The sequence below is a fragment of the Bipolaris zeicola genome (assembly GCF_000523435.1).
Source record: "Bipolaris zeicola 26-R-13 unplaced genomic scaffold scaffold_84, whole genome shotgun sequence".
NCBI lineage: Eukaryota > Fungi > Ascomycota > Dothideomycetes > Pleosporales > Pleosporaceae > Bipolaris > Bipolaris zeicola.
Genome location: NW_006912133.1, coordinates 45454 through 68401, shown reverse-complemented (window position 1 = coordinate 68401; position 22948 = coordinate 45454). Strand labels below are relative to the sequence as shown.

Sequence of the window (22948 nt, the reverse complement as noted above, 5' to 3'; positions counted from 1 at the left end):
CACAATCGGCGTGGAGCTACATCACCGAATGAGCTTTTCGTCAGTTTGGTGGCCGATGTCGCACTTTGGTTCGGTCAGTAGCGGCCCAGATGGATGTGGATGATTGGGCAAAGTTTTCATCAGTCGGAGGCTATGTGATTGTAAAATGGCTATCATGATATGATTGTGACATCTAGTCGAGACCTGATTCCTCTTCTTAGGGAAAAGCCAGTACTGCAGTGAAATACAAACGCCAATTCGCCAGTTGACTCTCGTCGTAACATGCTTACATTTCCATGGTCTCTGGTGCTGCAGTGTCGTTGGAGTCGTCGCCCCAAAGACCTTCGAGCTTGAATTCGGCAGCCCATTCCTTGACAATCTCCTTCTGGTCACCAACGAGACCGCCCTTCTGGGCGGGAGCCGTCTTTGTCGTTGCAGTCTCGGCAGGAACGTACTTGGGCGGGCTTGTCCATCCTTGAATGCGACCATCTCTCCAGTCATTGATGACAGTCTGTGCTGCAGCATGCATGTTGGGTATTCCACCCTTACCAAGTCGACCTCGTTTCCTTGCTACCTGAACCAAAAAGTCGGTCGTCCTGTCATTGCCTATGGTATGTAGCGGGGGCAGATCATAAACCTCCATGAGTTTTGCAAACAGTTCTTCTGAAGATGAGAGCCTCTTCAACAGAAGTGTCACAGCTGGGATGGGATCTTCGATTTCCCTAGGTGGGACAGCATTCAGGAGAATCAGTCGTGCTTGTTGCTGTACTTTGCTCTCCTTGGAACCTTCAGTATTCGGGAAGACAATACCAGGCGAGTCTAGAAGCTTGAGCTTGTTGTCAAGCTTGACTTCTCGTAAGCTGGTAGTGACGCCAGCCTCGGCGCCAGTTGGGCAACCAGCAGATCTTCCTCCTAGTCTTGAGGTCAAGGCGTTGATCACCGAAGACTTGCCCACATTGGGATATCCGATGATTCCAACCTTGACCGAGCGCTTGAGCTGCCGTGACTCTGCAAAAGTCTTGAGGGCTTTGAAAAGAGTCTCTGATGTACCCTTCATAGTGAGGTCCTTGTGCTCAAAGGTCTTTGCGTTAGGCGCAGGCTTAGATGCGCGCAGCGGAAGGGTCGGGAAGGAGCGACGGAGGTGAACGAGCCATGCTCTTAGGGCTGGTGGGGGGACAAGGTCGATCTTGTTGAGGATGAATATCAGGCGCTTGCTTGAACGGTCTGCTGCCATGACTGCCTGCTCCACCTCTTTCGATCGCGTTCCCATGGGATCTCTGGCGTCGAGGACGTACAGGACAACGTCGGCCGAGTCAACGACTTGCTTGTAGACCTTGTCAAACTGCTTTCTTGATGCGTCTTTGCGGACCCTGACCCCGCCGCTTTCGTCGTCATCGTCTTCTTCCTCGCTGTCGAGCATGGCGTCTGCATCATTGTCGTTTTTCTCAAACTCAGCGGCACGTGCCTTCGCAGAAGCCAAAAGGGCGGCCATGGGATTAAGTTTGTTGTCCTAGTATGTATTAGCACTCCGGCGCATCGCGATGCAGCTGAGGAAACGCACCACCTGCATCGAATCCTCATCTTCGCTGCTGTCGTCTGCAAGTAGCTCGTCGCCTTCGGCATCGAACTGCTCAAACTCGTCGTCGTCGTCGTCCATGGCATCTTCAGCAGAAGCGGCATTCAATTTCTGCTCCTTTGCCAGTTGTCGTCGGCGCGCATTTTCTTCTTCTCGGTTCCTTCGCTGTTCCTCGGCCTCTGCCAAAATCTTGTCTTTGTAGGGGAACAGATTGGGAATACCGGGCTCCTTCTTGGTCTTGCTTCGCCATGTTGGATCCTGCGCGCATTAACTGTCTGAGCGCTGTAGCGATGCGCAAGTATCGTACCTTCTTTGCGAGCTTTCTTGCCTTCTTCTGCTTGGCCGCCGACGCTTTTTCAATCTTGTGGCGTAGGCGCACGGGTACGCGCTTTGACTTTGGCTCTGGTATTTCTGTCAGTATTGCTCAGTTTTCGCCTTCCAGTGCGTATCTTACTTCCGACCTTCATTGTGGATTGTTGAGCTTGTGTTTGGATGTCGAGGTCGAAATTTCGACGTCTTCCAAAAAAGTTCGCCAGGTGAAAATACTGCCACCTTCTGCCGCCCAACTAGCGCGGCTCCACTACTTCCCCACTGCCGACATCTTGCCTGGTAGTCACATGATTGCAGACTGGCAGAATTCAAGTCAGACACACGTGGTTATTTGATTTGCATCGGATAAGTTTCCTCTCTACAATACCCTAGGAATCCACTTGATTACAACAGCCTCTTGTGTAAGCTAGATTACCGCACGAGAGCGTCATTGTGATTGGCTGCATGATAATCGGAAAAACATCGGATAGGATTCCCGACGTGGCTAAACCTAGTAGGGCGTTGTCTCACAGCGTACATATGTAGTTTACCTTCACCGTCAATTGGGATTCAGCAACATTTTCGACTCGGCAAGAGATATTACAAAAGGTTATCACGATGAGTGCATCCAAGCCCAACTTCTCGGCGCCGACGCAGACAATAAAGTGCCATGGCTTGGTGAGTACAAGCATCCACTGACCACGTGTTGACAGGTACTGACTGGAGCAGCTCTTTGACATGGAGTAAGTGACGGGGTTTTGTGGGCATGTCAGCAATGGTGGCTAAGCGCATAATAGTGGTACGATTATCGACTCGACGGTTGCAATTGAGAAGCACTGGCACAAGTAGGTTACGGTGGGAAAAGGCAGATTGGGTAGGCCTAGGCTGACATGTGCATTGCCCAGGATTGGCAAGGAGATTGGAGTCGCACCCGAAGTGATTCTGGCAACATCACACGGGCGGAGATCTATCGACGTGCTCAAGATCTATGAGCCGAAGCTGGCTAATTGGGAGTGTGAGTGTGCCAGGGTGGACCATGTTGTCGATGTTTGCAACTAAACGAAACAGATATTTGCCATGCCGAGGGACTGGTACCCAAGGAATTCGGGCATGATGCCGTTGAGATTCCCGGATCGCGTGCCTTGCTGGACAAGCTGGAGGAACAGGGTGTTCCGTGGTGCATTGTAACGTCCGGCACACGTCCGCTTGTCCAGGGTTGGCTGGACGTGATGAAACTGGCGCACCCCAAGAATCTGGTGACGGCCGAAGACGTGCTCAACGGCAAGCCGGATCCGACGTGCTATCAGATGGGCGCGGAGAAACTGGAGCTACAAAAAAAGGAGGCTTCTATCATTGTCTTTGAGGACGCGCCGGCAGGAATTCGGTCAGGCAAAGCGGCAGGGTTCGTGGTGGTGGGTCTCCACACGTCACATACGCTAGAACAGATTGTGGAAGCTGGGGCAGACTACATTGTTCAGGACATGGGGAGCGTCACGCTTCAGTCATGGGACAAGACGACGGGGGAGGGTGAGATTGTCATCACAAATGCGTTAGTGTAGGGATGTAGGTAGGAGGTAGGGTGGGAGGGGGAACAGGTGTACTCGTAGACGTTTGTTGCTGAGGGCGGGGCGGGTAGTTTAGACTTTTGGTGGCGTGGGAGTTCTGCGGCTCTGCTTACTGTGCGCTCTTGAAGAGTCGATGCCGTGTGCATGCGGTGTTACTCGGCTAGAGTCAGAGACGCAGGAGGTGATTCGAGGTTGTATGTGGGTGGAGACTAGAGTGCAGCGCAGGTGTGTCGAGTGCTGTCCGTACATATGTAGGTGGGTAGAAATAGCTGACGCATGCACCCAGCCTGGCGTGAGCAGACCAGCCTTGCCGAATGAGCAGTTGGGGTTGGAGGTTGGAGGGGGAGAGAGGGGGGGCGGTTGCAGTGGGCCTAGCCTTGTTTGGCCGGGCGATTCACGTTGTGTCGCATCGCATGAGATGCCGCATTCATCGGCAGGTGAGTCATGGCGGACGAAGAGGAGGATGAGGGCGAGGGCGAGAGGTGGTTGTTTCTTTTGTTTGTGTGTGTAGAGGTACAGAGGCGCGGGCAGAGTTTGGTGGAGGGAGCGATGGTTGGCGGGCAGCGACGAGGGAGTAATTGTAGGGCTTGCAGCGTGGCCTGTGGATTGCTTTTGGGCTAGTTGGGTTGGTCGGTTGGGACAGCCTTTAGCAGGCGGAGGAGGAGGAGGAACTAGGACTAGGGCGGGATTGGCGGACCTGGCGGGCTGGCGGATTGCGAGTGGACTGGTCATTCGACGACGGGCGGGCGAAACACAAAGGGTTGTAGGACGGTGGCGCCGGGGCCAGTTTTGGGTTCCGCAAGTGGTACTGAAGCTCCCCCTTGCTGCAAGGTACGCGCAGGAACAGCAGCTTGAGCGCAAGCGGACGCGGCAGGCGGGCGAGGCAGCGAGCGAGCGAGCGCCGACTTCCGAACCGAACCAGACGAGACCAGACGAGACCAGACCAGTGTAAGCAAGGAGCATGTAAGTATACAGTAGTGTATGTATGGGCGGGTGTAATGATGATGATGATGATGATGATGATGATGATGATGATAATGCCCCCCTTGGCCGTGCGCGGGCGGGCATGACGGACCATCACACAAAGGCGACTCTCGGGCCGGGGGCGGTTGGCAGATGGCACCTGGCACCAATGTGGTCGGCGAGTCGCCAGAGGCACACCCACATGCACACTCTCGCACACAGGTACACACACCTAATGGTCGACGGGCGACGCCACGCAGAGGCTGGGCAGGAAGCAGACAGGCGACGAGCCGGGCGTCGACGTTGAAGCCACGCCGCGGGCGGTGGCCCAGGACGGTTTTTTTGACGTGGACCGTGGCAGAGGAGACGGGCGGGTGGCCAGGCCATGCGTCGAGTATATTGCAGCCAGGCAGGCTATAGCTGCCAGGAGTACCTGCTACTCAGACAGGATGGTATTCACTGACACCTACCAGACCATCCCATATTCTCCGAACGGGGGGGTCAGAGGCCCGGGCTGCAGCACATGGGCCGCCCTCGTCTCAGAATGTGGGACACACACGGCTCTGCTGCCGGGGAGGGCGTCGTGTGAAGTAGGGAGATGCATGTGTGTTGAAGTACTGGACTGAGAGACGACGTGCTAGTGGAGTGTAGTGTAGTGTAGTAGTAGGAATAAATAGTAGTAGTAAATAGGCGTATCGTAGTATGTATGTGATGTGAAGACACTACAGTCCTTACAGCCTGCACGGGCGGGGGAGAGGCCAGTGACGCGCTGCACCCGCATGGCCAGCGTGCTTGGAGCGTCCATGGCATCCATCCACTCGCACCCGCACCCGCCGGACGGTCGAATCACGGCGAGGGGGTGCGTGGAGACTGCCGAGGGCTGGTTATTTTGGTGTCGACGGGCACAATGCGCTGGGGGGTTCAGTGGCTGAGCACGTTTGGCACCTCCGACCAACCAAGCACCCGCCAGCCGCCCGCCGCCGCCAGCACCGAGCGAGCCAGCCAGCCAGCCAGCCAGCCAGCCAGCCAGCCAGCCAGACCAGACCAGACGTGTGAGCGAGTGCGAGCGAGTGCGAGGCATGCAGCGAGCCAGCAGCGGCCAGCCAGCACTTACCCTACCTAACCCTACCCTACCCTACCCTGCCCTACCTAACCCTACTAGCACCCACCCAACCTACCCTCCCTCCCACCATCTGCCAGGCTCCTTCATTCCCCGTCCGCCTCTCGCTTCGTGCCCTTTTTTGCCTGCTCTACTGCGCCGTTGCGCTGAACACTCTCGTTTCCATACTCTCGTCGCAAGCCCGCCGTAGATATAGCGCCTATCCACTATTGCCGCCCTGCCCTCCCCCTCTCTTCCCCCCCGTCGCTTAGTCGTCATTGTCGCTCGCTACTTCGTCTGCCATCGGCCCCCCGTCGTGTGGTGCAGCCCGCGCATCCGTGCCCGCTCTACGCACATCCTGCCTATCCTGCCTATCGCCTGAATCCCACGACTGCTGCTACGGCTACTACCACTACCACTACCACTATCGCTGCTATTACTACTACTACTACTACTACTGCTACTGCCACCACCATCACTACCACCACAACTACTACTACTACCGCCGTCACTACCATCACCACCACCAACATCGCCAACACTACTACTACCACCACCTCCTTCCCTCACTGCGACGCCCCATCTCGCCCGCTCGCGCTGCATTGTCGCTGGACGCGGCAACATGGATCCCAGCGGCGCCGCTACGACGACCGCACCTCCCGCGCCGAAGCAGCCCGGCAGCGATGTCAAGCCCCGCCTCACCAAAGATCAGCATGACATCCTCGAACAGCACTTCCTCGCCCAACACAAGCCCAGCACCAATGTCAAGAAGGAATTCGCTACCCGCCTCGGCGTCCCCCTCGACAAGATCAATGCGAGTCGTCCCCTCGCTCCCACCACGCCCTCTCGCCAGCCTTGCTAACATGCCTGCAGAACTGGTTCCAGAACCGCCGCGCAAAGGTCAAGCAGGACCGCAAGAAGCTCATGAACCAATACAACATGACCATGAACTTGCCCTTTGCCCACCAGCACGCGCCCGTCATGCCCAACCACTACCCCCATCCCCAGGACCAGCAAAACCCCCACATGCTCATGCAGCCAGACTTTTATTCCACAGCAGACATCAGCCCTGCAACCATGCCCGTCCAGGTTGGCGAAGGTCCCTCGGCACTTGATCTGAACCCCCACATGTCGCAGCAGCACCAGCAGCACCAGCATCAACACCAGCATCAACACCAGCATCAACACCAGCACCAACCCCAACAGCAGCCCCAGCAACAACAGCAATACGACATGTTCCGCTGCATGCCAGAGGTTGATCGCGCACCAGCCTATCGTCCCAACGACCTTATGAACTCCATCATGGCTGCCACCAACGGTGCCTACATGCACGAGAGCGGCCTGCCTGCCGATGCTCAACAGTCCGACTTTACCTTTGATACCTCTGGTCTGTCCAGTGCCTACTCCAGTGACCTTGCCTTTACCGTGTCTGCTCCCATGTCTGGCGACCTAGCCCCCTCACACCCCGAGTTTGACAACTTTGCCGACTTCCAGGTCGACTACTCCGCACTGACGGCTACTGATACCAGCAACTCGAGCGCGCCAGAAGCTCAACAAAGCACAGGGTCCATCTCATCAGGCGCTTCGCCCTACAACGGCACCCAGTCTTCAGCCACGACCCAGTCTCCAAACGGTCCCACCCCCCCTTCCATTGCCTCGTTGAACTCCGTCTACACCGGCTGGACAGAGGACCCCAACCAGCTGGCGCAACCCAAGCACGCCGACGAACCAGAGGACCAGTTCGCGCCCTACAACCTTGGCCAGGCATCCGCCTCGGAGCAGACGCTTCCTTTCTGGCCTCAGGACGGCTCCAGCCAAATGTTCCCACAGCACGGTCTCTACCAACAGCTAAACTCGTCTTCACATGCCATCATGACCACACCAGAGCAAGCGCGGAGGCTCAGTGCTGCGCCTTCTGATCTCGACATCCCCATGCACTTTCGTGAAGATGCCTTTGGCCGCAGAAACTCGTCCACAAGCAATCTCGCCACTAACATGGATGCGATACACATCAGGAATAGCACCCCAGATGAGTTCTCGCTTCCCGACCAGTCGTCGAGCATCGCAGCAAGGCGGCAGAAGCGTCCAATCAACCTCAGCTCGACGGCAATGCGCAGCGCCTCGTACTCTGCCCCCATGCCCTCGCCAGGAGGCAACAACGACAAGGTCATTCGCAGGATTCGCTCAACGGGCATTGGAAATGCTGGAGGCCGTGTACAAAAGTCACAGCCCGGCTCAGCACAGCGCTCTCCCATGGCCATGAGCTTCTCCGAGGCTGCGGCGTCACCAAAGTTTGCGCGAACATTCTCCACCTCGAGCACCACTACCATAGGCCAAGGCGGCAGTCTGGCACCCCCGACTCCGCTGACTCCACAGGATTTTGGCAACTACTGGGGCGGTGCAGCGGTAATCAGGCCACATTCGGCCATGCCTGATCACAACAGTCCAGAGAGCATGCACACAAATTGGTCCTCGGATCAGGCTGGAAACGTCATTGCCAAGACTACTTCGCCGCCCTCATCCTCCATGGACCTGCAATCTCGCTTCGTCAACGACGCGCTCTATCGCGACACACCGCCGCAATCGGCACCAGCGACTCAGCAATATTTTCACAGGGCACCATACGCGCAGCCGCCCCAAATACGAGCAGGTTTTCGTTCCACTACTGATCTTACGATTCAACAACCCAAGCCCTCGCATTTCAGGAGACCTTCGTTACCCGACTCTACCCAAAACCAACCCGATGACGGCAATCTACAATACATGCCTGGTGGCAACATGAACTATGAAGACGTTTCACTGAGTGGTATCCACCACAATGTCCCCTTTGCGCCTCAAGTCTCTGCCATGCCGGATTTTTTAGTACATCAGTACAACCCACCTCAGGGCACCAACCCTGCCCAAGGGAATTTTATGCGACGGCCCAATGAACCTCAACCCAAAAGCTACATTTTTGCCAACCAAGGACCGGGAGATTTTGGAGCACAATAACCAAACAATGCATCATTTTGCATTGAGCGCGTAACGTCTCTCTCTCTCTCTCTGTCATCCGCCGCGTCTCACAAATACATTCTCATTATACCCAAACTATTTTGCTCAGCCTTGTTCTGTTTTCCATCTCCATCTATCCGAATCTCTCTCAAGGCATGGGCTTCTTGAGGCTCCCATCTCTCTCTCTCCTGTGGCATAATCTAATACGTCACCTCGTCTTTGATTCTTTTTCCTCGGCTGTAACGAGTCTGGATTTTTTTTTACTGGGCGTTCTGTTCGAACATGTGGAACGGAGTTAAAAGCGTCGTCTTTTTTTAGTTTTTTTAGTGTTGCTGCATTTAGCAATTTGGGCGAAATCTCTCCGTTGGAACCATGTTTTTGTTATTTTTGTGTGTATCTCCATGTATATTTCCTCCTTATTTTCCTTGTCTCTCTTATCTCTATCATTGTTGTAGTTTCTGGATAGAGCTGTGGTTTTGGCTCTTAATCACATGTGTGTATGTGTATGTGGGAAGCGTTAGCAAACATCTGACGAAGGTCAGAAATATGCGGTACTGGAAATAATGAATCACAATTGGATACCTGAGATTATTCTGAGAGAGCATGTGTGTGTGATTGGTTACGGTGACTCTTCCCCTTCTCATCACTTGAAAATCCTACGTGTCCTCTGCATGTTGTTGTTGTTGTTTTGCTTTTTTCAAACTCTCCCCAACCGTTTTCCCAACCTACTCTCGTTCTCGTTCCTTATTATTCTCGTTCCTGCATTCAGCTTACCTCATAATCCCCGCCGCGTACATATGCATGTGCATGGTTGCCAAGTCGAGAGAGAAAAAGAGAAGAAGAAAGGAAAGAAGCAACGAGCCGTAAGCACCTTGCCCCTGCATATGGCTCCACATTGTTCCACTGCGAGTGAAATTGAGGATGAGTGTAGCACGACATCCTCCCCCCCTCTCTGTCCTCTTTTTAACGAAAATCATAGGCGACACTTAGTACATGTAAGATACATCGCATTCGAAGCAGCACAAACAACATCTTCTATTCACACCTTCCTGCGAGAGGATACGGAGTTTACGTACATCACTCTCGTCATCTTCCTTCTTCTTCTTCCCCTTCCAACTCCATCCTCCCATCTCCTTCTTCCAGCCTTCTCCCCTTTTCTTTTCTTTTTCCTTTACAGGTACAACAATCTTGCACCTTGACGTTGCTACCCTTGCAACTTGTCTCTCCACCTGCAACACTCTCTGCACTTCCGCACATGCACCCTACAATTTTTTTTCTCCCCGTGCCGTAATACGTTCTTGCGCATCCAACCCCCCCTTCCTTCCTTCCTTCCTTCTACCATGCACGGCACGCCTAAAAAGAAAAAGAAAAAAGTGACAAGTTCACATGCGGATATGCGGAATAAGCAATCGCACTCACTCACCCCCCCAAAAAAGAGAAGAGAAGAGAAGAGAGAGAGAGAGGGGGGGCAAAAAGAAAAGTGAAGGGCAAGGAAAGGAAAGAGGAAAAATAGGTTGAGGGGGACCTCCTTTCTCTCTCTTTTTTCGTTCCTCCTTCTTTCTTTTCAGGACTACGGCGTTAAGTGTGAAGTGCGTACCTAATATACCTACGCATGTGCCGGGTCTAGACTAACCCATGGCTGGCTTGGTTTGGTTTGGTTTGGTGCGGTGCTATGCCGTGCTGTGCTGTGCGAAAAGTACGCTACACGCTACAAGCGATAGCCAAAAAATAAATAAATAAATAATATGTGAGATTTAGTACAAAAGGAGAGTGTGGGCGGGACGTTTGCGGGAGAAAAAAAATAAATATACCTGGAAAAGGGGGGGGGAGGGGGAATATGGGGAGAAGAAGAGAAAAAACCGATGTTTTCTTTTCACTTTTCACTTTTTATTTTTTTTTGTTTTTTTTGGGCTTTGTACGCCCAGCAAGGCGCAAAAAGGCGTACACTTATGCACGAGTTGTGGATCCGGGTGTTGTGCGAGATGAGACTCAACATTTGTGTGTGTGTATCGTCTCATGGCTTTACACACGTTTTTTGGGTACGTACGAATATACTTTGATGTGTTTGATGAGGATTAAGGATTCGCTCAGCGGAGGACAACGTTGGAATACCCCCCACCCCCCCTGGTACAGTCGGAGTGTTACTACATGAAAGAGGGGATATGGTAACCAGGGAGATTAGATGGACGGAAAGATAGTACAGCGCGTAGCTGTGGAGATCAAATTGCGTGTATGTGTGGAAGAAGGAAAGGCGAGAAAAGAAAGGAGGGGTTTGCATCGGAGGATTATGCCGGGTTGGATTGGGAGTTGGGAGTTAGGGGAGAAGGTTTTTTTGTTGAATGCGAGGGTGGTGGGTGTGGTACGGCGGGTCGTGCCGTACAGGGGAGGAAAGGGTTGTAGGTATGTGTGTGTGTGTGTGTGTGTGTTTTTTCTCGCTGTCTTTTTTTTGGGGGGGGAGGTAAGGTTGGTTCAACAGATTTTGTTGATGGGGATGGGGGATGGGGGTTGCTAGGACAGGATGCTAGTGATGTGTTTTGGTGTGGTTATTGGGTAAATAACGGCATGGCTGTTGGTTGATGTTTAATAAGTGAGAGATTGGATTGGGGGTGGTAGGATGGATGTTGTGCTTGTAAGTGTGCGGGTTTCGGAAAAGAAGGGGTAGGTTGATAATGGTGGCTCCTTTGGCATGAATATATGTTTTTTTCTTTGTGGACGGATATATGTATTGAGACGTATTTCTATCATGGACTCGTAGATAATAGGCTAGGTACGTAGGAGTTTCTAGTTAATACACTTGGTTCAAATGCAGATATGTTTTCGCTATACAGTGAGACCTCCCACTTACTTTGCAATGTTCACTGGAGCAACGCTATATTTCATATCTGACTGAGGAAACAATATTTTGACTTCTAATATAAATTAATTGCTGTAGCATTGTTGCTGAACAGCTGCTGTCGTTCAAATTTTCTGGTGTAGTCCCCAGACCGTCTACTTCCAACACCTGATACCTAAATCCCTACGACAATCTCCAGTTATGCATATACCCCCTATTGTTAAAAAAACACTCATAAACTTCTTCCAGTATAATCGAAATCCTGCACATCCAGCCTTTCCATAGCCTCCTCACCACCGAGTACCAGCAAAAATTCCATCTCCTTCTCACTACTATATCCGTGATATGTAAATATATTTTCCAATTTGAAAATTATTTCACATACGACCATCGGCGAAGTGCAAAATTGGGTCTCGTTCGCTCCCCAGACATTAAACCTTCGACCGGCGGACTAGTAGTCAGGTGGGTGACCACTGGCGAATCCCCGCTGTTGTATGTTTTTTTTTGCAGTCGGATATCCTATGATTTTTTGCATGATAAGCGATGTGGGTGAAATAACACGTGTTTTCGCATGCAAGTGTGAAAAGTAATCAGTGTTGTTTTTGGGGTATTGGAGATTACACAGCGACGCTTGTTCATGTCGCAGGAGTTGTGCCACAGTGTTGGGCTTTTGGCAAACTCGGATTAAAACAGATAACCCGTTTCATACTATTATTTCTCCATAACTTATAAAGTCAGTTGTATACATAATCCGTGTGCCATACAGTTCGTGTTAGGACGTTAGACTGGCCTATTTCCTTACGACGGACCACCATTTGGAGAAGCGCATGATACTCATATCATAACCCTTCCACCAGCAATAGACCCAAGAGGCGGCCCAGGTGGAGCCCAGGATGACCGCGAGACCAACGAGATTCGAGTTCTTCCAGGACCATGGCTCTTGCTCCTGCAGTAGAGCAGTGTTAGCCACGAAACCAGATAGAAAGTGTGATCAAAGTCGTACCTGGATGCCTCTACCAACAAGATGCTTTTCAACATCGCTAGACTGGGTGACAGCCTTGATAGAGTTGATGATAAGATTAAAATCGCCTTCTTGGGAGCCGAAGAAACTATTTCGCCTATTAGCAACAGAACAGAGAGTAGACCACAAAAAACACAAAGTCATACCTCCTAATCATTATGGTGAACCGTTTCACACTCTCCGTATCCAACGGCTTAGTATCATTCTGCTCTCTCCCCCGATACGTCGCCTTCATCGCATGCCACGGCACAAACACCCCCATGCCACTCTTTGAATCAAAATCATACTCAAAGTTAATCGACGACTGCTCGCGCCCATCCGCCGAAGGCGGCAAAAGCTCATCCTTGAGCGTCAGCGTATACTTTTTTCCATCAAGCTCGCCGATATCCAGGAAAATGCCATCGTATGCAGACAAATCCCAGGCTCGGGTCTCGCCCGTGGTGCGCTGACTAGCGAATCCCGCACCACCGAGCGCTTTTGTGTCGAGGGTGCCGTGGAAACGTGCGGAGGAGCCGTTGATGCTGAGATAGGATTGCGAAGCCCCGCCGCGAACGCGGTCGTCGCTTGCTGTCCAATCTGAAGCGTTCCAGCCTCTTTTTTGATGGAAAGAAAAAAATTCATGTCAGCATGGGAGGGTTGTTCAATGTACAGTAGTTATATACGATGACGTCACTTAGGGATGGTGTTATACATACTCGCATCCGCCAAAAAGCGTGAGTTCCTTTTGTTTTTCCATTGTGAAATTGATGGGTTTGATGGGAAAGGGGATTTTGGGTGTGCAAAGGAAGGACCAATGTTGTGGATATGTTAATAAAGATGGTTCGATCGGTCCTACTGACGTACTTTAGTTACCTACCGCTACTTAATGCCGAGCCCGGGTCTGTGCTGGTAAATAAGCAACCGGATTTACTATCGTGTTCAACAATCATTCCTCGCTCCGACTTGTTTTGCCGTGTTCATAAGCTTAGGTTGTGTGTGCGATTGTATTTGTTTAGGCAGAATGGATTTCAGAAGTCTGGAGCGCATGGATGCTACGGATGAGTCCATCCTACGCGAACCGTATCGACCATTCTACAACATCTTTGGGAGTAAACCCATCTTGGTCAAACAGTACTTCTTCCCCATATTTCCCTTCGTATCCGGAACTTGTGTTCTAATTAGTGCGGTAGGAGTAATGATTACGACCGAACGGCTTTCAAAGAACACCCGTGGCTGGGCGGTGTACTACTGTTCGATAACGTCACCTCGGATGCGCGGGATCATGCCGCCAACGAGAGAAGTGGGTTTTCCATCAATGTCTGTGTCGAAAACGAGTCAGAATGGTTAATGAATCTGACAGCATTTCTTGCGTGGCTTAAACTAAGCGTGTACATGGCTATTGTGTCGGTGGCCATTGTGCTGTCGTTCCATCTCAAGTTACAACCAACACCACTCGGTTAGCATACAACTACTTTCGTCTGGAAATCCCCACTAACATGCGGTACAGAGCTGCGCTTTGCACTGCCATTGGGTATTATCTTCTGGATCTTGTCCTTGGCATGTATGGCTGCGGGGCTGGCTAATTACATCAATACCGTCTCACGATACAGTCGGCGTCGGGCACTGGTGCAAACAGGATGGAAGACACAGGTTGTATTCACGGTGGTATCATGTGCCATTGTTGGAACGTGTGTGCTGTTTCTCGCTACAAACGCAGAGAAGTAGGATTTCTTTACATGTTTGCATGAGACGTGACAGTTGACTCTCAATACAGGCCATAGGTGCTCTCATAAATCGCATGCTTTTGCTGAAATCTCCCCTGGCAGAATGTCGTAGCTTTGTCCGCTTTCCCTAGTAACTCATCACAGCCTCATGTCCTATTTAGTCTGCCTCAAGAATCGCCCAGGTCTGGTCGTCAAGAGTTGTGTATATCAGACCACCTGCCAACAGATCCTCACCCGCCTTTGCTACGTCTGCGGCGTCGATGCCGAGCTTGGAGGCAATTTCATACTGATTCACGCCCTCGTTTGACTGTTCAACTTCTTTCAAAAAGCTGAAGACCCTCTTCGCAGCTTGAGAGTAGCCTGCGAGGTCGGCCCCGCCATACCCGCCCTCTATCGCCTGTTGTTTTCCTGCTCCATTGGTTGTAGCACCGCCGGCCTGGCCAGGAGGACCACGCGTAAAGTAGAGATGGATGGCCGTTGCTTCGAGCAAGTGGTAAGAGATTTCGTTCATGTCCTCGATTGGGCGAATGATTGTCGCTCCGACCGATTTGCGGTCATTGAAGCTCCTTAGCTTACCCCATGCCCTGCAGTATGCGCCTTCGACGAGCTTAGCCTTGGCAAGGCTGCTGTGGTCTACTGTCTCGGGATTGACCCATTGCTTGACCTCTATGCTACCGGTGCCGTCATCGAGGCGATATGTGGTGTTTGTGGTCTGGTTAGATATGTTGCGTATTTGGCCGACAAGTGTGAGCTGACTACAAGTTAGCGCAAGCATATATATCCAACGTGGGGCTGTCGTGTACCTGGCTGATTACTGTGCCGTCAATTTTGAAGGTGTCGTTGCTCCCTGCCTCTCCTTGAGCGTCTAGTATCTGCTTGATCGTAACAGGGCGTATCGAGTCCTGGATTTGGTTTTGCCGGCCACCGGGACTCTGTGTGCTGCCGCCTTCTCCTGGTATGAAGCCGCCTCCGCCACCACCGCCGCCAGCGCCATAGGACGTGTACGAGGTTTCGTAGTTGTTGTAGTCTGATATGGTAAGCCTGAATGCTTAGGAGTATTGGAACATGGAAAACTTACTCATCCTGTTGACTGCAGTTGAGAGACGCCGTGTACAACAAATCTACTCGAGGCAAAACGCGTCGGACGCGCCTGCCTCATCGCGGGGCACGTGGACGCTATTCCAACAGCATCCCTGCCGCCAAGATTTCGGAAGGTCCGTGCTCGAAATTTTCCCAAGAGCGACTCTACGCGCAACTTTCTAGCATCAAGCAGAGCAAAAGTTCACCTCCGTCCTCCCGGAACCCTATAGTTGAGCAGCCCAACATGGCCCGCCGCGCGAGCTCGCCGGCGCTCTCCGAAACCGAGTTCGACATTTTTGATGCTCTAGCCGGCGGCGATGACATTCCGCAAGAGACGGACCTGAACGCAGATCTGGGCTTGGATCTTGACGTTGGCAGTGACGATGGATCCGACGATGAGGCCTTCATCGCTGCGAAACAGGCCGCTTCAAATCGCAAAGCCTCGAACGTAGGCAAGTCGGTCAAGAAGGGTGGAGGCTTCCAAGCCATGGGCCTAAATGCGGCGCTTCTGAAAGCTATCACACAAAAGGGCTTCAAGGTCCCGACTCCGATTCAGCGCAAGGCAGTGCCACTTATGCTTCAAGGCGAGGATGTGGTGGGAATGGCCAGAACCGGTTCCGGAAAGACGGCCGCTTTCGTTATACCTATGATCCAGAAGCTCAAGGCGCACTCCGCAAAAGTGGGCGCGCGTGGAATTATCATGTCGCCCTCTCGCGAACTTGCATTGCAAACACTCAAGGTAGTCAAGGAGCTGGGTCGTGGTACCGATTTGCGAACCATCTTGCTCGTTGGTGGTGACAGTCTTGAAGAACGTACGTATACACAATCACTGAGCCATTGCGATGCATGCTAACAATTCTGCAGAATTTAGCTCAATGACCACAAACCCCGATATCATCATTGCCACTCCGGGACGTTTCCTGCATCTCAAGGTTGAGATGGGCCTTGACCTCTCCTCGGTCAAGTACATTGTTTTCGACGAAGCCGATCGGTTGTTCGAAATGGGTTTTGCTGCCCAACTTTCGGAAATTCTTTACGCCCTCCCCGCCTCGAGGCAGACACTCTTGTTCAGTGCCACACTGCCAAAGTCACTCGTGGAGTTTGCCCGAGCGGGCTTACAAGAGCCCAAGTTGATACGTCTGGATGCGGAAAGCAAGATCTCGCCAGATCTCAAGAGTGCTTACTTTACCATCAAGTCGGGCGATCGAGATGGAGCTCTGCTGTACCTTCTGGACAATGTCATCAAAGTTCCCGTAGGTGAGACTGATGCCGCAAAGAAGGCCCGAGAAGAGAGCGAGAAGCCCAGCAAGAAGCGGAAGCGTAGTGAAGGCTTCGTCAAGGACCTTCCTGTTGCAGAGTCTACCATTATCTTTGCTGCAACGAAACACAGGGTAGAGTATCTGGCCAACCTTCTTCGAAATCTGGGATATGCCATATCTTATGGTGAGTGAGATGATGTGTCCTGTATTGATTTATACTAATTTTCTACAGTGTACGGTAATCTCGATCAAACTGCTCGAAAAGAGCAAATTCAAGACTTCCGAACTGGGTTGACCCGTATCCTTATCGTCACAGACGTTGCTGCTCGTGGTGTTGACATGCCTCACATCAACCATGTCATAAATTATGACTTTCCGTCACAACCCAAGATTTTTGTCCATCGGGTCGGACGAACAGCACGTGCGGGAAGAAAAGGTTGGGCATACAGTCTATGCAGAAACGTCGACCTACCCTACCTCATAGATCTGCAGCTCTTTCTAGGCAAGCGCCTGCTTATGGGGCGGTCGAGTGACGAGCCAAACTACGCAGATGATTTTGTTGTTGGGAGCTTGTCGCCGTGGCAGGTAGAGAGCTCTGTGGAGCAAGTCAACAGACAACTCAGCGAGGACGAAGACTTGGCGCTTCTGCTAAGTGTTGCTGAAAAGGGTGAGCGACAGTACCAACGCACACGTAACCAGGCAAGCGCACAGAGTGTAGTGCGCGCCAAAGAGTTAGCAGCGTCTCCTAATTTTGCTGAAACGCACATGCTTTTTAGCAATGATGCACACACCGCTCAAAGAGAGAAAGAAGACATGCTCGCGAGGATCCAGTCATTCCGTCCCGCGGAAACAGTGTTTGAAATTGGGAAACGCGGGATCCATAGCGAAACAGCTGAGATTATGCGCAAAAGAAGAGAGCAGGTTGAGCGTCAGAAAGCTAAACAGGCGGCTAACAAAAAGGGTGAAGATGAGCTGGACACTATTCATGCTTCTTCAAGAGAAGCAAATGACGAGGACATGTCCTCGGAAGATGAAGTCGAGGTTGCAGAGGGTGTCTATGATTCTGACTCTGACGAGCTTGAAGTGTCAGTGTCACAGCCGGCCTCGAAGAAGTCTAAGCAAGACAGCTGGAGGAACGACGACTACTTCATGTCGTATACTCCCAAGGAGAACTTGGCCGAAGAAAAGGCATATGGAGTTAGCGGTGGAGATGCTGGCAACACCAACTTTGTGTCTGCAGCAAGAGCGGCAGAGATGTCACTGGTCAACGACGAGATTCAAGGTTTCGCAGACGCGGTCAAGTCCAAGATGCGGTGGGACAAAAAGTCCAAGAAGTATGTCAACCGCACCAACGACGACGACGGGTCCAAGGGAGCCAAGATGATCCGCGGGGAGAGTGGACAAAAAATTGCGGCGAGTTTCCGCAGCGGTCGTTTTGATGACTGGCGCAAAGCAAACAAGGTCAAGATGCCGAGGGTGGGCGAGATGGAATCCGCCAACCGCCCAGCAGCATCTTTCAACAACGCACCTCGGTACAAGCACAAATCGGAAAAGGCACCGAAGCAAGCTGACCGATACCGCGATGATTATCATGTGCAGAAGAAGCGGGTGGCTGAAGCACAGGAGAAGCGCATTGGTGCCTTCAAGGACGGAAAGGGCAAGAGTGAGCTTCGGGATGTGGATACAGTGCGCAAGAACCGCAAAATCCAGGAGAAACGGCGAGAAAAGAATGCGCGGCCGTCGAAAAAGCGGAAACATTGAGATGGTTGAATCAATACACGGGCCTTATGCCTGGACGCATGAATCGACAATGATGAGGTTTGAGTTGGCACGTGTCAGCGACGCTGCTGTGTAACATGATGAAGATCCACCGTGGTCGCGGGCCGAGGTGCTCAGTATCGGATGTGATTTGTCGGCCGGCGCTGTGGCGAGGCAAAACAAAGAAGGTGGCTGCACCATTGGCCAGAGGGGCTAATTGTGCGAGAAAGGACCGTTGTAATGGGCAAGGTCAGGTCATGGTTGCTTTTATTCGCAGAGGCTGTCGTTGCTTTGCTGTGCCACCTGGGTGCGGATTGGCGAAACTTAATCGGGTACTGGAACAGAGTTGTGGGCAAGCACCAAGCCCCTCTGGGCCAAAGCACATTGGACTCAATAGTGGCTTTTTTTTTTACCTGCGCACATCGCGGTGGTCGACGAGAAATAAAGGTTGCAAAAACAAGTCGTGGCTCGATTTGCAGCGACGTGGACCCCCTTGAGTACTTTTGTGTTTGGGGTTTGGGGGTGCTAAGTTTGTGGGTGCAGGCCATTAAGACGCAAACGGACGATATCTACATGTGGTATGTATGCACGTATTCATGTAGGTCTACTCCATACTCTACCGAGCAAGGGCTATAGGTGCAAAACATCCGCTAGGCAAATGACAGTGACAGGCGCCTGCACCATTGCATGTACTCGGCGCCTAGGGTCAAGGCTTGCCTGCAAGCTCACCACCCTCAATAAGGTCCGAAGCAGGGACAGGGCTTCCAGGGGAGGGGGGCCGCATCCACATCGGGTGCACATGGCAATGCAGGCACGTCATCCCACCATCGAGGAGATTTCTTTCAGCCGACATATTTCTTCTCCACTCAACGAAACTCAAGGGTGCACACCACCATTCCCTATTCTGGGCAAACGCCGCCAGACCTCAATAGCCTTGGAATCCTCCTGCATCCGCGCTGCGGCAGCTCACCCGACGTTCTTCCAGAAGCCGCCACATTTGTTATTGCTGACGCTGCAGCTGTTGCTACTAGGTGTACTGTTACTGCTACTGTGCTACTGCTACTACTACTGCTGCCATTGCTTTTTTGTCTTCTCCCTTGGTTGCAACCAAGTGCTACGGCTGGCTGACTGCACTTAGACGCTGTGTGGGTGGCCTGAGAGCCGTGGCTTCGGCCTCGGGGTTTTGGAAGTACGCGATGCCGACCAACAATCCTCCTACGCCTCCCCGTACTTCAACGGCTTTTTGATATTCAACATGTCCCCAATCCGTCGGCCAATTTCGCAGCAATACGCTCGACGCTTTTCAATCAAAACCAAACACGCGCACCAGACGCCGGCACGCAGGTCAACGGCTGCGGCGTGGTTCTCTTACGGCGGCGCAGTCTAGACTGCCGCTCTAGTCGGGTGGCTGCAAGCGTAGTCACATTCCATATCTCGGTAAACGGCTGCTTGGTTGTTGATATAGCATATTACCGGAAATTTCTCGCTCCGCTGCGGGCCTGACGAGTCGACTCGAAGGGGGGTGTCAGCAGCGGATGTCTGCAGGGTTTGCCTGTCATAGACACGCATTGTAAGGAGCTGGCTGCAGGGCGCCTTGGGGGCAAAGCTATGAGCCGCACATGCTGTGTGAGCATGTCCAACTACACAGGCTCGTATCCTTACACAGGACCCACGCGACCATCAACTTTGAGCATAGTAGACGCATTACACAAGATATCGACGCACCGAGGCCAGCACTGGACCAACTCGGCCCGCACCCAGTCGCAAATCGACAGTGGTCCCGCGCCCAGGTGCAAGGGAGGGCGAGGCTGCAAGGGCCCCCAGGAGGGAACGGACAGCATGGCGGGCGAGGGCCCCTGGCAGAGGCTACTTTGGCACAACGTGTCCTGAGCACCGGTTCGTAGATCCCGCCCGCAACTCTGTCGCAATATTTGGGGCGTCGCCATGCGACTGACGCCAACCTGTCACCATACGGAGCCCGTACGAACACGAGATTTGGGGGGCATGGCAAAGCGGGTAGAGGGCCGTATACGCAGTTGCAAGACGACTAGTTGCAACAGCGAAACGTGCGGACGGAGCTCTCAACAATCATCGTCACTGCACAAACACAGCGGCTGGGCCCGCCACCGCAGGACGAGCAGTCCCGGGACATTGGACAGGCCGTTATGTGGATGCCGTAGCTCCGGCGAATGGTACTCAGAAGTGAAAGCAATCTATATAGGCGATATAGGGCCTGCTCCCAACGACAACACTTCCACTATCTAAGATTATTTTTGGATCTCAATCATGGGCGAACAAGGCTAAATAGACGGCCTAGCTTCAGGGCCATCGCGTTGGTTTCTTGGGCTGGGTGTTATATTTTCCGCAGGTGGGGTTGCAGCACCAATCACACGCTTGGCGGCCTTTGCCAGGTTTTATCCCCAAAACAAGCATGCGCTTTTCGGCCGTAAAAAAAAAATACCCTAGTCGAGCGATGGTGCCATCCCCCCCTCCCCCCGACGAGCGACGAGGAAACGCTCCTGCAGACCTGACTCATACTCCCTGCGTTTTGGATCTCGGCTCATTCCGCTAAGAGCAGGGTGAAGATGTGCAGAGGGGACGTTTCCAAGCCATGGCCGCCGACATGCTGGGGGGCGCTGGCTCTGCCCTTGTTCAAGCGAGTATGTACATGTGCCGTGCCCTACCACTGCAGCTTGTGTTGGGGTAGCGACAAGGGCAATCCGCAATTTGTCATGGCCATAGTTTATGATGGATGCTGGAAGTAAAGTGTGTCCAAGTACATGTGTTGGTTGCTCATGGATAAGCTCATCCAGGGATAGTGCTGTGGTATAGATCCCAGCCACGGCACCGATCTTCACGGCTCTCGGCTCAGCTAACCGCAGCTCCGTGTCGAGGTCGAGTCCCACGGGTCAGCAAGTCTATCCACCCATCCACTGTGGACTGCAGCGCGGAATCTTTGCCCTGCCGCACTCGCCGTTCTACCTTCTGAATGCGTCGCCGCGGTCGACAAGCGAGGTGGCCGCTAATGCTCCTGCTGCCACTCTTTTTGCCTTTCTCTCTCTTTGTGTGGCATCGGCAGCAGCGAAGCGCTCCGTTCGCTGTTTCTCATTCCCGTCGAGAAGGGAGAAAAAAAATAAACACGAGGCCCTCACATGCCGAGGACGTCTCTCATCTGCAATGTTCGTCGTGCCCTCGACCTAGGCGTCGGCCCCGCATCATCAATGCTGCTACTACTGCGCACACGCCAGCACGACAAGCCATGCTGCCCGTAATGCCGTCTGTCCTGGCTCGGGCAGTTTGCAGGCAGATCTTCGACCGGGCGCCAACTTTCGATCGATTCACCCACCGGAGTTTTTTTGTGTGCCCAGTGCCATGCCCATGCAACACAAAGCCTATAATGGGACATATGATATGCCTGTACCGCATTTTGCCCATGGCACTATGTGTCGCTTCATAAGAGCATTGGACGCCACCCCTAGCGCGTGATTCTGGGGTGGTTGGGACTGAAGACTGTTCAGTGTTAGATTTTGCAGCGTGCATGAGAGGGTCGCCTGAAGCGTAAATGAGTCCGTTGTTTGACGTCTTATGCACCCGTCACTGGCCAAGGTGCACACAACATTCCACACAGGGCCGCCTCAATGCCCAGCTGTGCAGAAGCTTTTCTGGCACCAAGTACGAGGGGGGCAGATACATAGTAGTATGTCGTCGGATGCAGCTTACTGTTGCTCGCGCGTGCTGTCCCAGAGCACACTGCATCTGCCAGATCTATCACCCGCACCATATACATAAGCTTACAGCGCCGGCGCCATGCAGCTAGGTGGGCATGGCGTGTCGCATGACAAAGCTACGTGCCCCACAAGATGCGACAAGAGTTCAGACTTGCCGCAGGAAGGGACGTCGCCGTAGGCTGAGAACCTAATGACGAATGGATTGCTTTTGCGGGCAAGTCGGACCTCGCTCGATGTGACGACGGAAATTTCCATACAAAAAGGCGTCGCCCTGCCTCAGCCATATCCACACGGAGACGTCGATCATAGCAGTGGTCGTGTTTCCAACCTGTATGGGCTGTGATAGAGTTGACGCCAGGCATGTGCGTCATCATGCTCAGAGCATAGTAGTGCGGTAATGATTGTTATCGCAACTTGTACTTTGATATCGTACGTCCCACTGCTAGGGACCCTGAGCAAGCTTTCCCCGGCAATCAATGCAGAGTAGCCGCCGCGAGGCGAGGACTTCCGCTGCGACCGTCGGTCGGTGCGAAGAGGCGAGCGAGGCGAGCGAGGCGATCCATGTGGTGGTTGGTCTGAAGGGGTCCTGACACGCGACTGACAGTGACAAGCGTCGCCATAGCAGTAGTGCACCACCGCCGCGGGCCTGTCATCGAGAGCCACAAATGTCCCTCCATGGAGCTTGCACTTGCGCTCGCAGTGCTAACCCCATGGCTCCTGAAACCCCGTGATCGTCTGGCTGAAATGACTTGGATCCTTTGCCGTTCCTGATGCTTGTCTAGGCCGAACGTTTTCGGCCTCTGGATATGCCTAATCGAGCCAGCAAAGGCAATTACTGGGTCGCACATAAGCGCACGCCGCGCATCAAGGGCCCCCCTCGACCTGTGCCATGCTTCAACTGAAAGTTTGCCTGGGCGGCCGCAAAACAATGGTGCAATGGCGTGTAGAAGCGCGAGCCATATCCCGTTAGCACACCCCGGCTCTCAGACGGTGCGGAAAGCAGGGGGATCGAGCGGCCTCTGACAAGGCTCCTCAACCCGCTTTGCCCATGCACCCACTACCAACTAATGGCCGTGCATAGGTG

The 22948-nt window shown here is 52.9% G+C and overlaps 10 protein-coding genes across 10 annotated transcripts; 7 read left to right on the top strand and 3 right to left on the bottom strand.

The window, feature by feature from the left end:
* Positions 1-265: 265 nt before the first annotated feature.
* Positions 266-2022, bottom strand: COCCADRAFT_37208 (uncharacterized protein; the record flags this gene model as incomplete). Its single annotated transcript, XM_007714591.1, has 4 exons — positions 266-1489; positions 1541-1813; positions 1863-1957; positions 2010-2022. The coding sequence occupies 4 exons, from the start codon at positions 2020-2022 to the stop codon at positions 266-268; spliced, it is 1605 nt and encodes a 534-aa protein (XP_007712781.1).
* A 460-nt stretch (positions 2023-2482) lies between these two features.
* COCCADRAFT_5464 (uncharacterized protein) lies at positions 2483-3423 on the top strand (the record flags this gene model as incomplete). The annotated part of the gene is made up of 5 exons (XM_007714560.1): positions 2483-2542; positions 2594-2607; positions 2662-2709; positions 2770-2879; positions 2933-3423. 5 exons carry the CDS (start codon positions 2483-2485, stop codon positions 3421-3423), a joined length of 723 nt encoding a protein of 240 aa, XP_007712750.1.
* Positions 3424-4414: 991 nt separating this feature from the next.
* COCCADRAFT_97383 (uncharacterized protein) lies at positions 4415-4699 on the top strand (the record flags this gene model as incomplete). Its single annotated transcript, XM_007714590.1, has 1 exon — positions 4415-4699. One exon carries the CDS (start codon positions 4415-4417, stop codon positions 4697-4699), a length of 285 nt encoding a protein of 94 aa, XP_007712780.1.
* Positions 4700-6113: 1414 nt separating this feature from the next.
* On the top strand, positions 6114-8482 carry COCCADRAFT_5463 (uncharacterized protein; the record flags this gene model as incomplete). The annotated part of the gene is made up of 2 exons (XM_007714559.1): positions 6114-6284; positions 6365-8482. The coding sequence occupies 2 exons, from the start codon at positions 6114-6116 to the stop codon at positions 8480-8482; spliced, it is 2289 nt and encodes a 762-aa protein (XP_007712749.1).
* A 3623-nt stretch (positions 8483-12105) lies between these two features.
* On the bottom strand, positions 12106-13072 carry COCCADRAFT_97432 (uncharacterized protein; the record flags this gene model as incomplete). Its single annotated transcript, XM_007714589.1, has 4 exons — positions 12106-12261; positions 12319-12424; positions 12483-12929; positions 13032-13072. 4 exons carry the CDS (start codon positions 13070-13072, stop codon positions 12106-12108), a joined length of 750 nt encoding a protein of 249 aa, XP_007712779.1.
* A 264-nt stretch (positions 13073-13336) lies between these two features.
* Positions 13337-14040, top strand: COCCADRAFT_97390 (uncharacterized protein; the record flags this gene model as incomplete). Its single annotated transcript, XM_007714588.1, has 4 exons — positions 13337-13446; positions 13506-13615; positions 13676-13771; positions 13823-14040. 4 exons carry the CDS (start codon positions 13337-13339, stop codon positions 14038-14040), a joined length of 534 nt encoding a protein of 177 aa, XP_007712778.1.
* Positions 14041-14196: 156 nt separating this feature from the next.
* COCCADRAFT_37203 (uncharacterized protein) lies at positions 14197-15198 on the bottom strand (the record flags this gene model as incomplete). Its single annotated transcript, XM_007714587.1, has 3 exons — positions 14197-14790; positions 14843-15066; positions 15165-15198. 3 exons carry the CDS (start codon positions 15196-15198, stop codon positions 14197-14199), a joined length of 852 nt encoding a protein of 283 aa, XP_007712777.1.
* Positions 15199-15363: 165 nt separating this feature from the next.
* Positions 15364-18139, top strand: COCCADRAFT_97376 (uncharacterized protein; the record flags this gene model as incomplete). The annotated part of the gene is made up of 3 exons (XM_007714586.1): positions 15364-15931; positions 15984-16562; positions 16611-18139. 3 exons carry the CDS (start codon positions 15364-15366, stop codon positions 18137-18139), a joined length of 2676 nt encoding a protein of 891 aa, XP_007712776.1.
* A 1605-nt stretch (positions 18140-19744) lies between these two features.
* Positions 19745-20084, top strand: COCCADRAFT_49513 (uncharacterized protein; the record flags this gene model as incomplete). The annotated part of the gene is made up of 2 exons (XM_007714585.1): positions 19745-19926; positions 19961-20084. Coding segments are annotated over 2 exons (306 nt in total), but the record flags the coding sequence as incomplete, so codon positions are not given.
* A 637-nt stretch (positions 20085-20721) lies between these two features.
* On the top strand, positions 20722-21622 carry COCCADRAFT_37200 (uncharacterized protein; the record flags this gene model as incomplete). Its single annotated transcript, XM_007714584.1, has 3 exons — positions 20722-20877; positions 20969-21249; positions 21385-21622. The coding sequence occupies 3 exons, from the start codon at positions 20722-20724 to the stop codon at positions 21620-21622; spliced, it is 675 nt and encodes a 224-aa protein (XP_007712774.1).
* Between the last annotated feature and the right edge of the window lie 1326 nt (positions 21623-22948).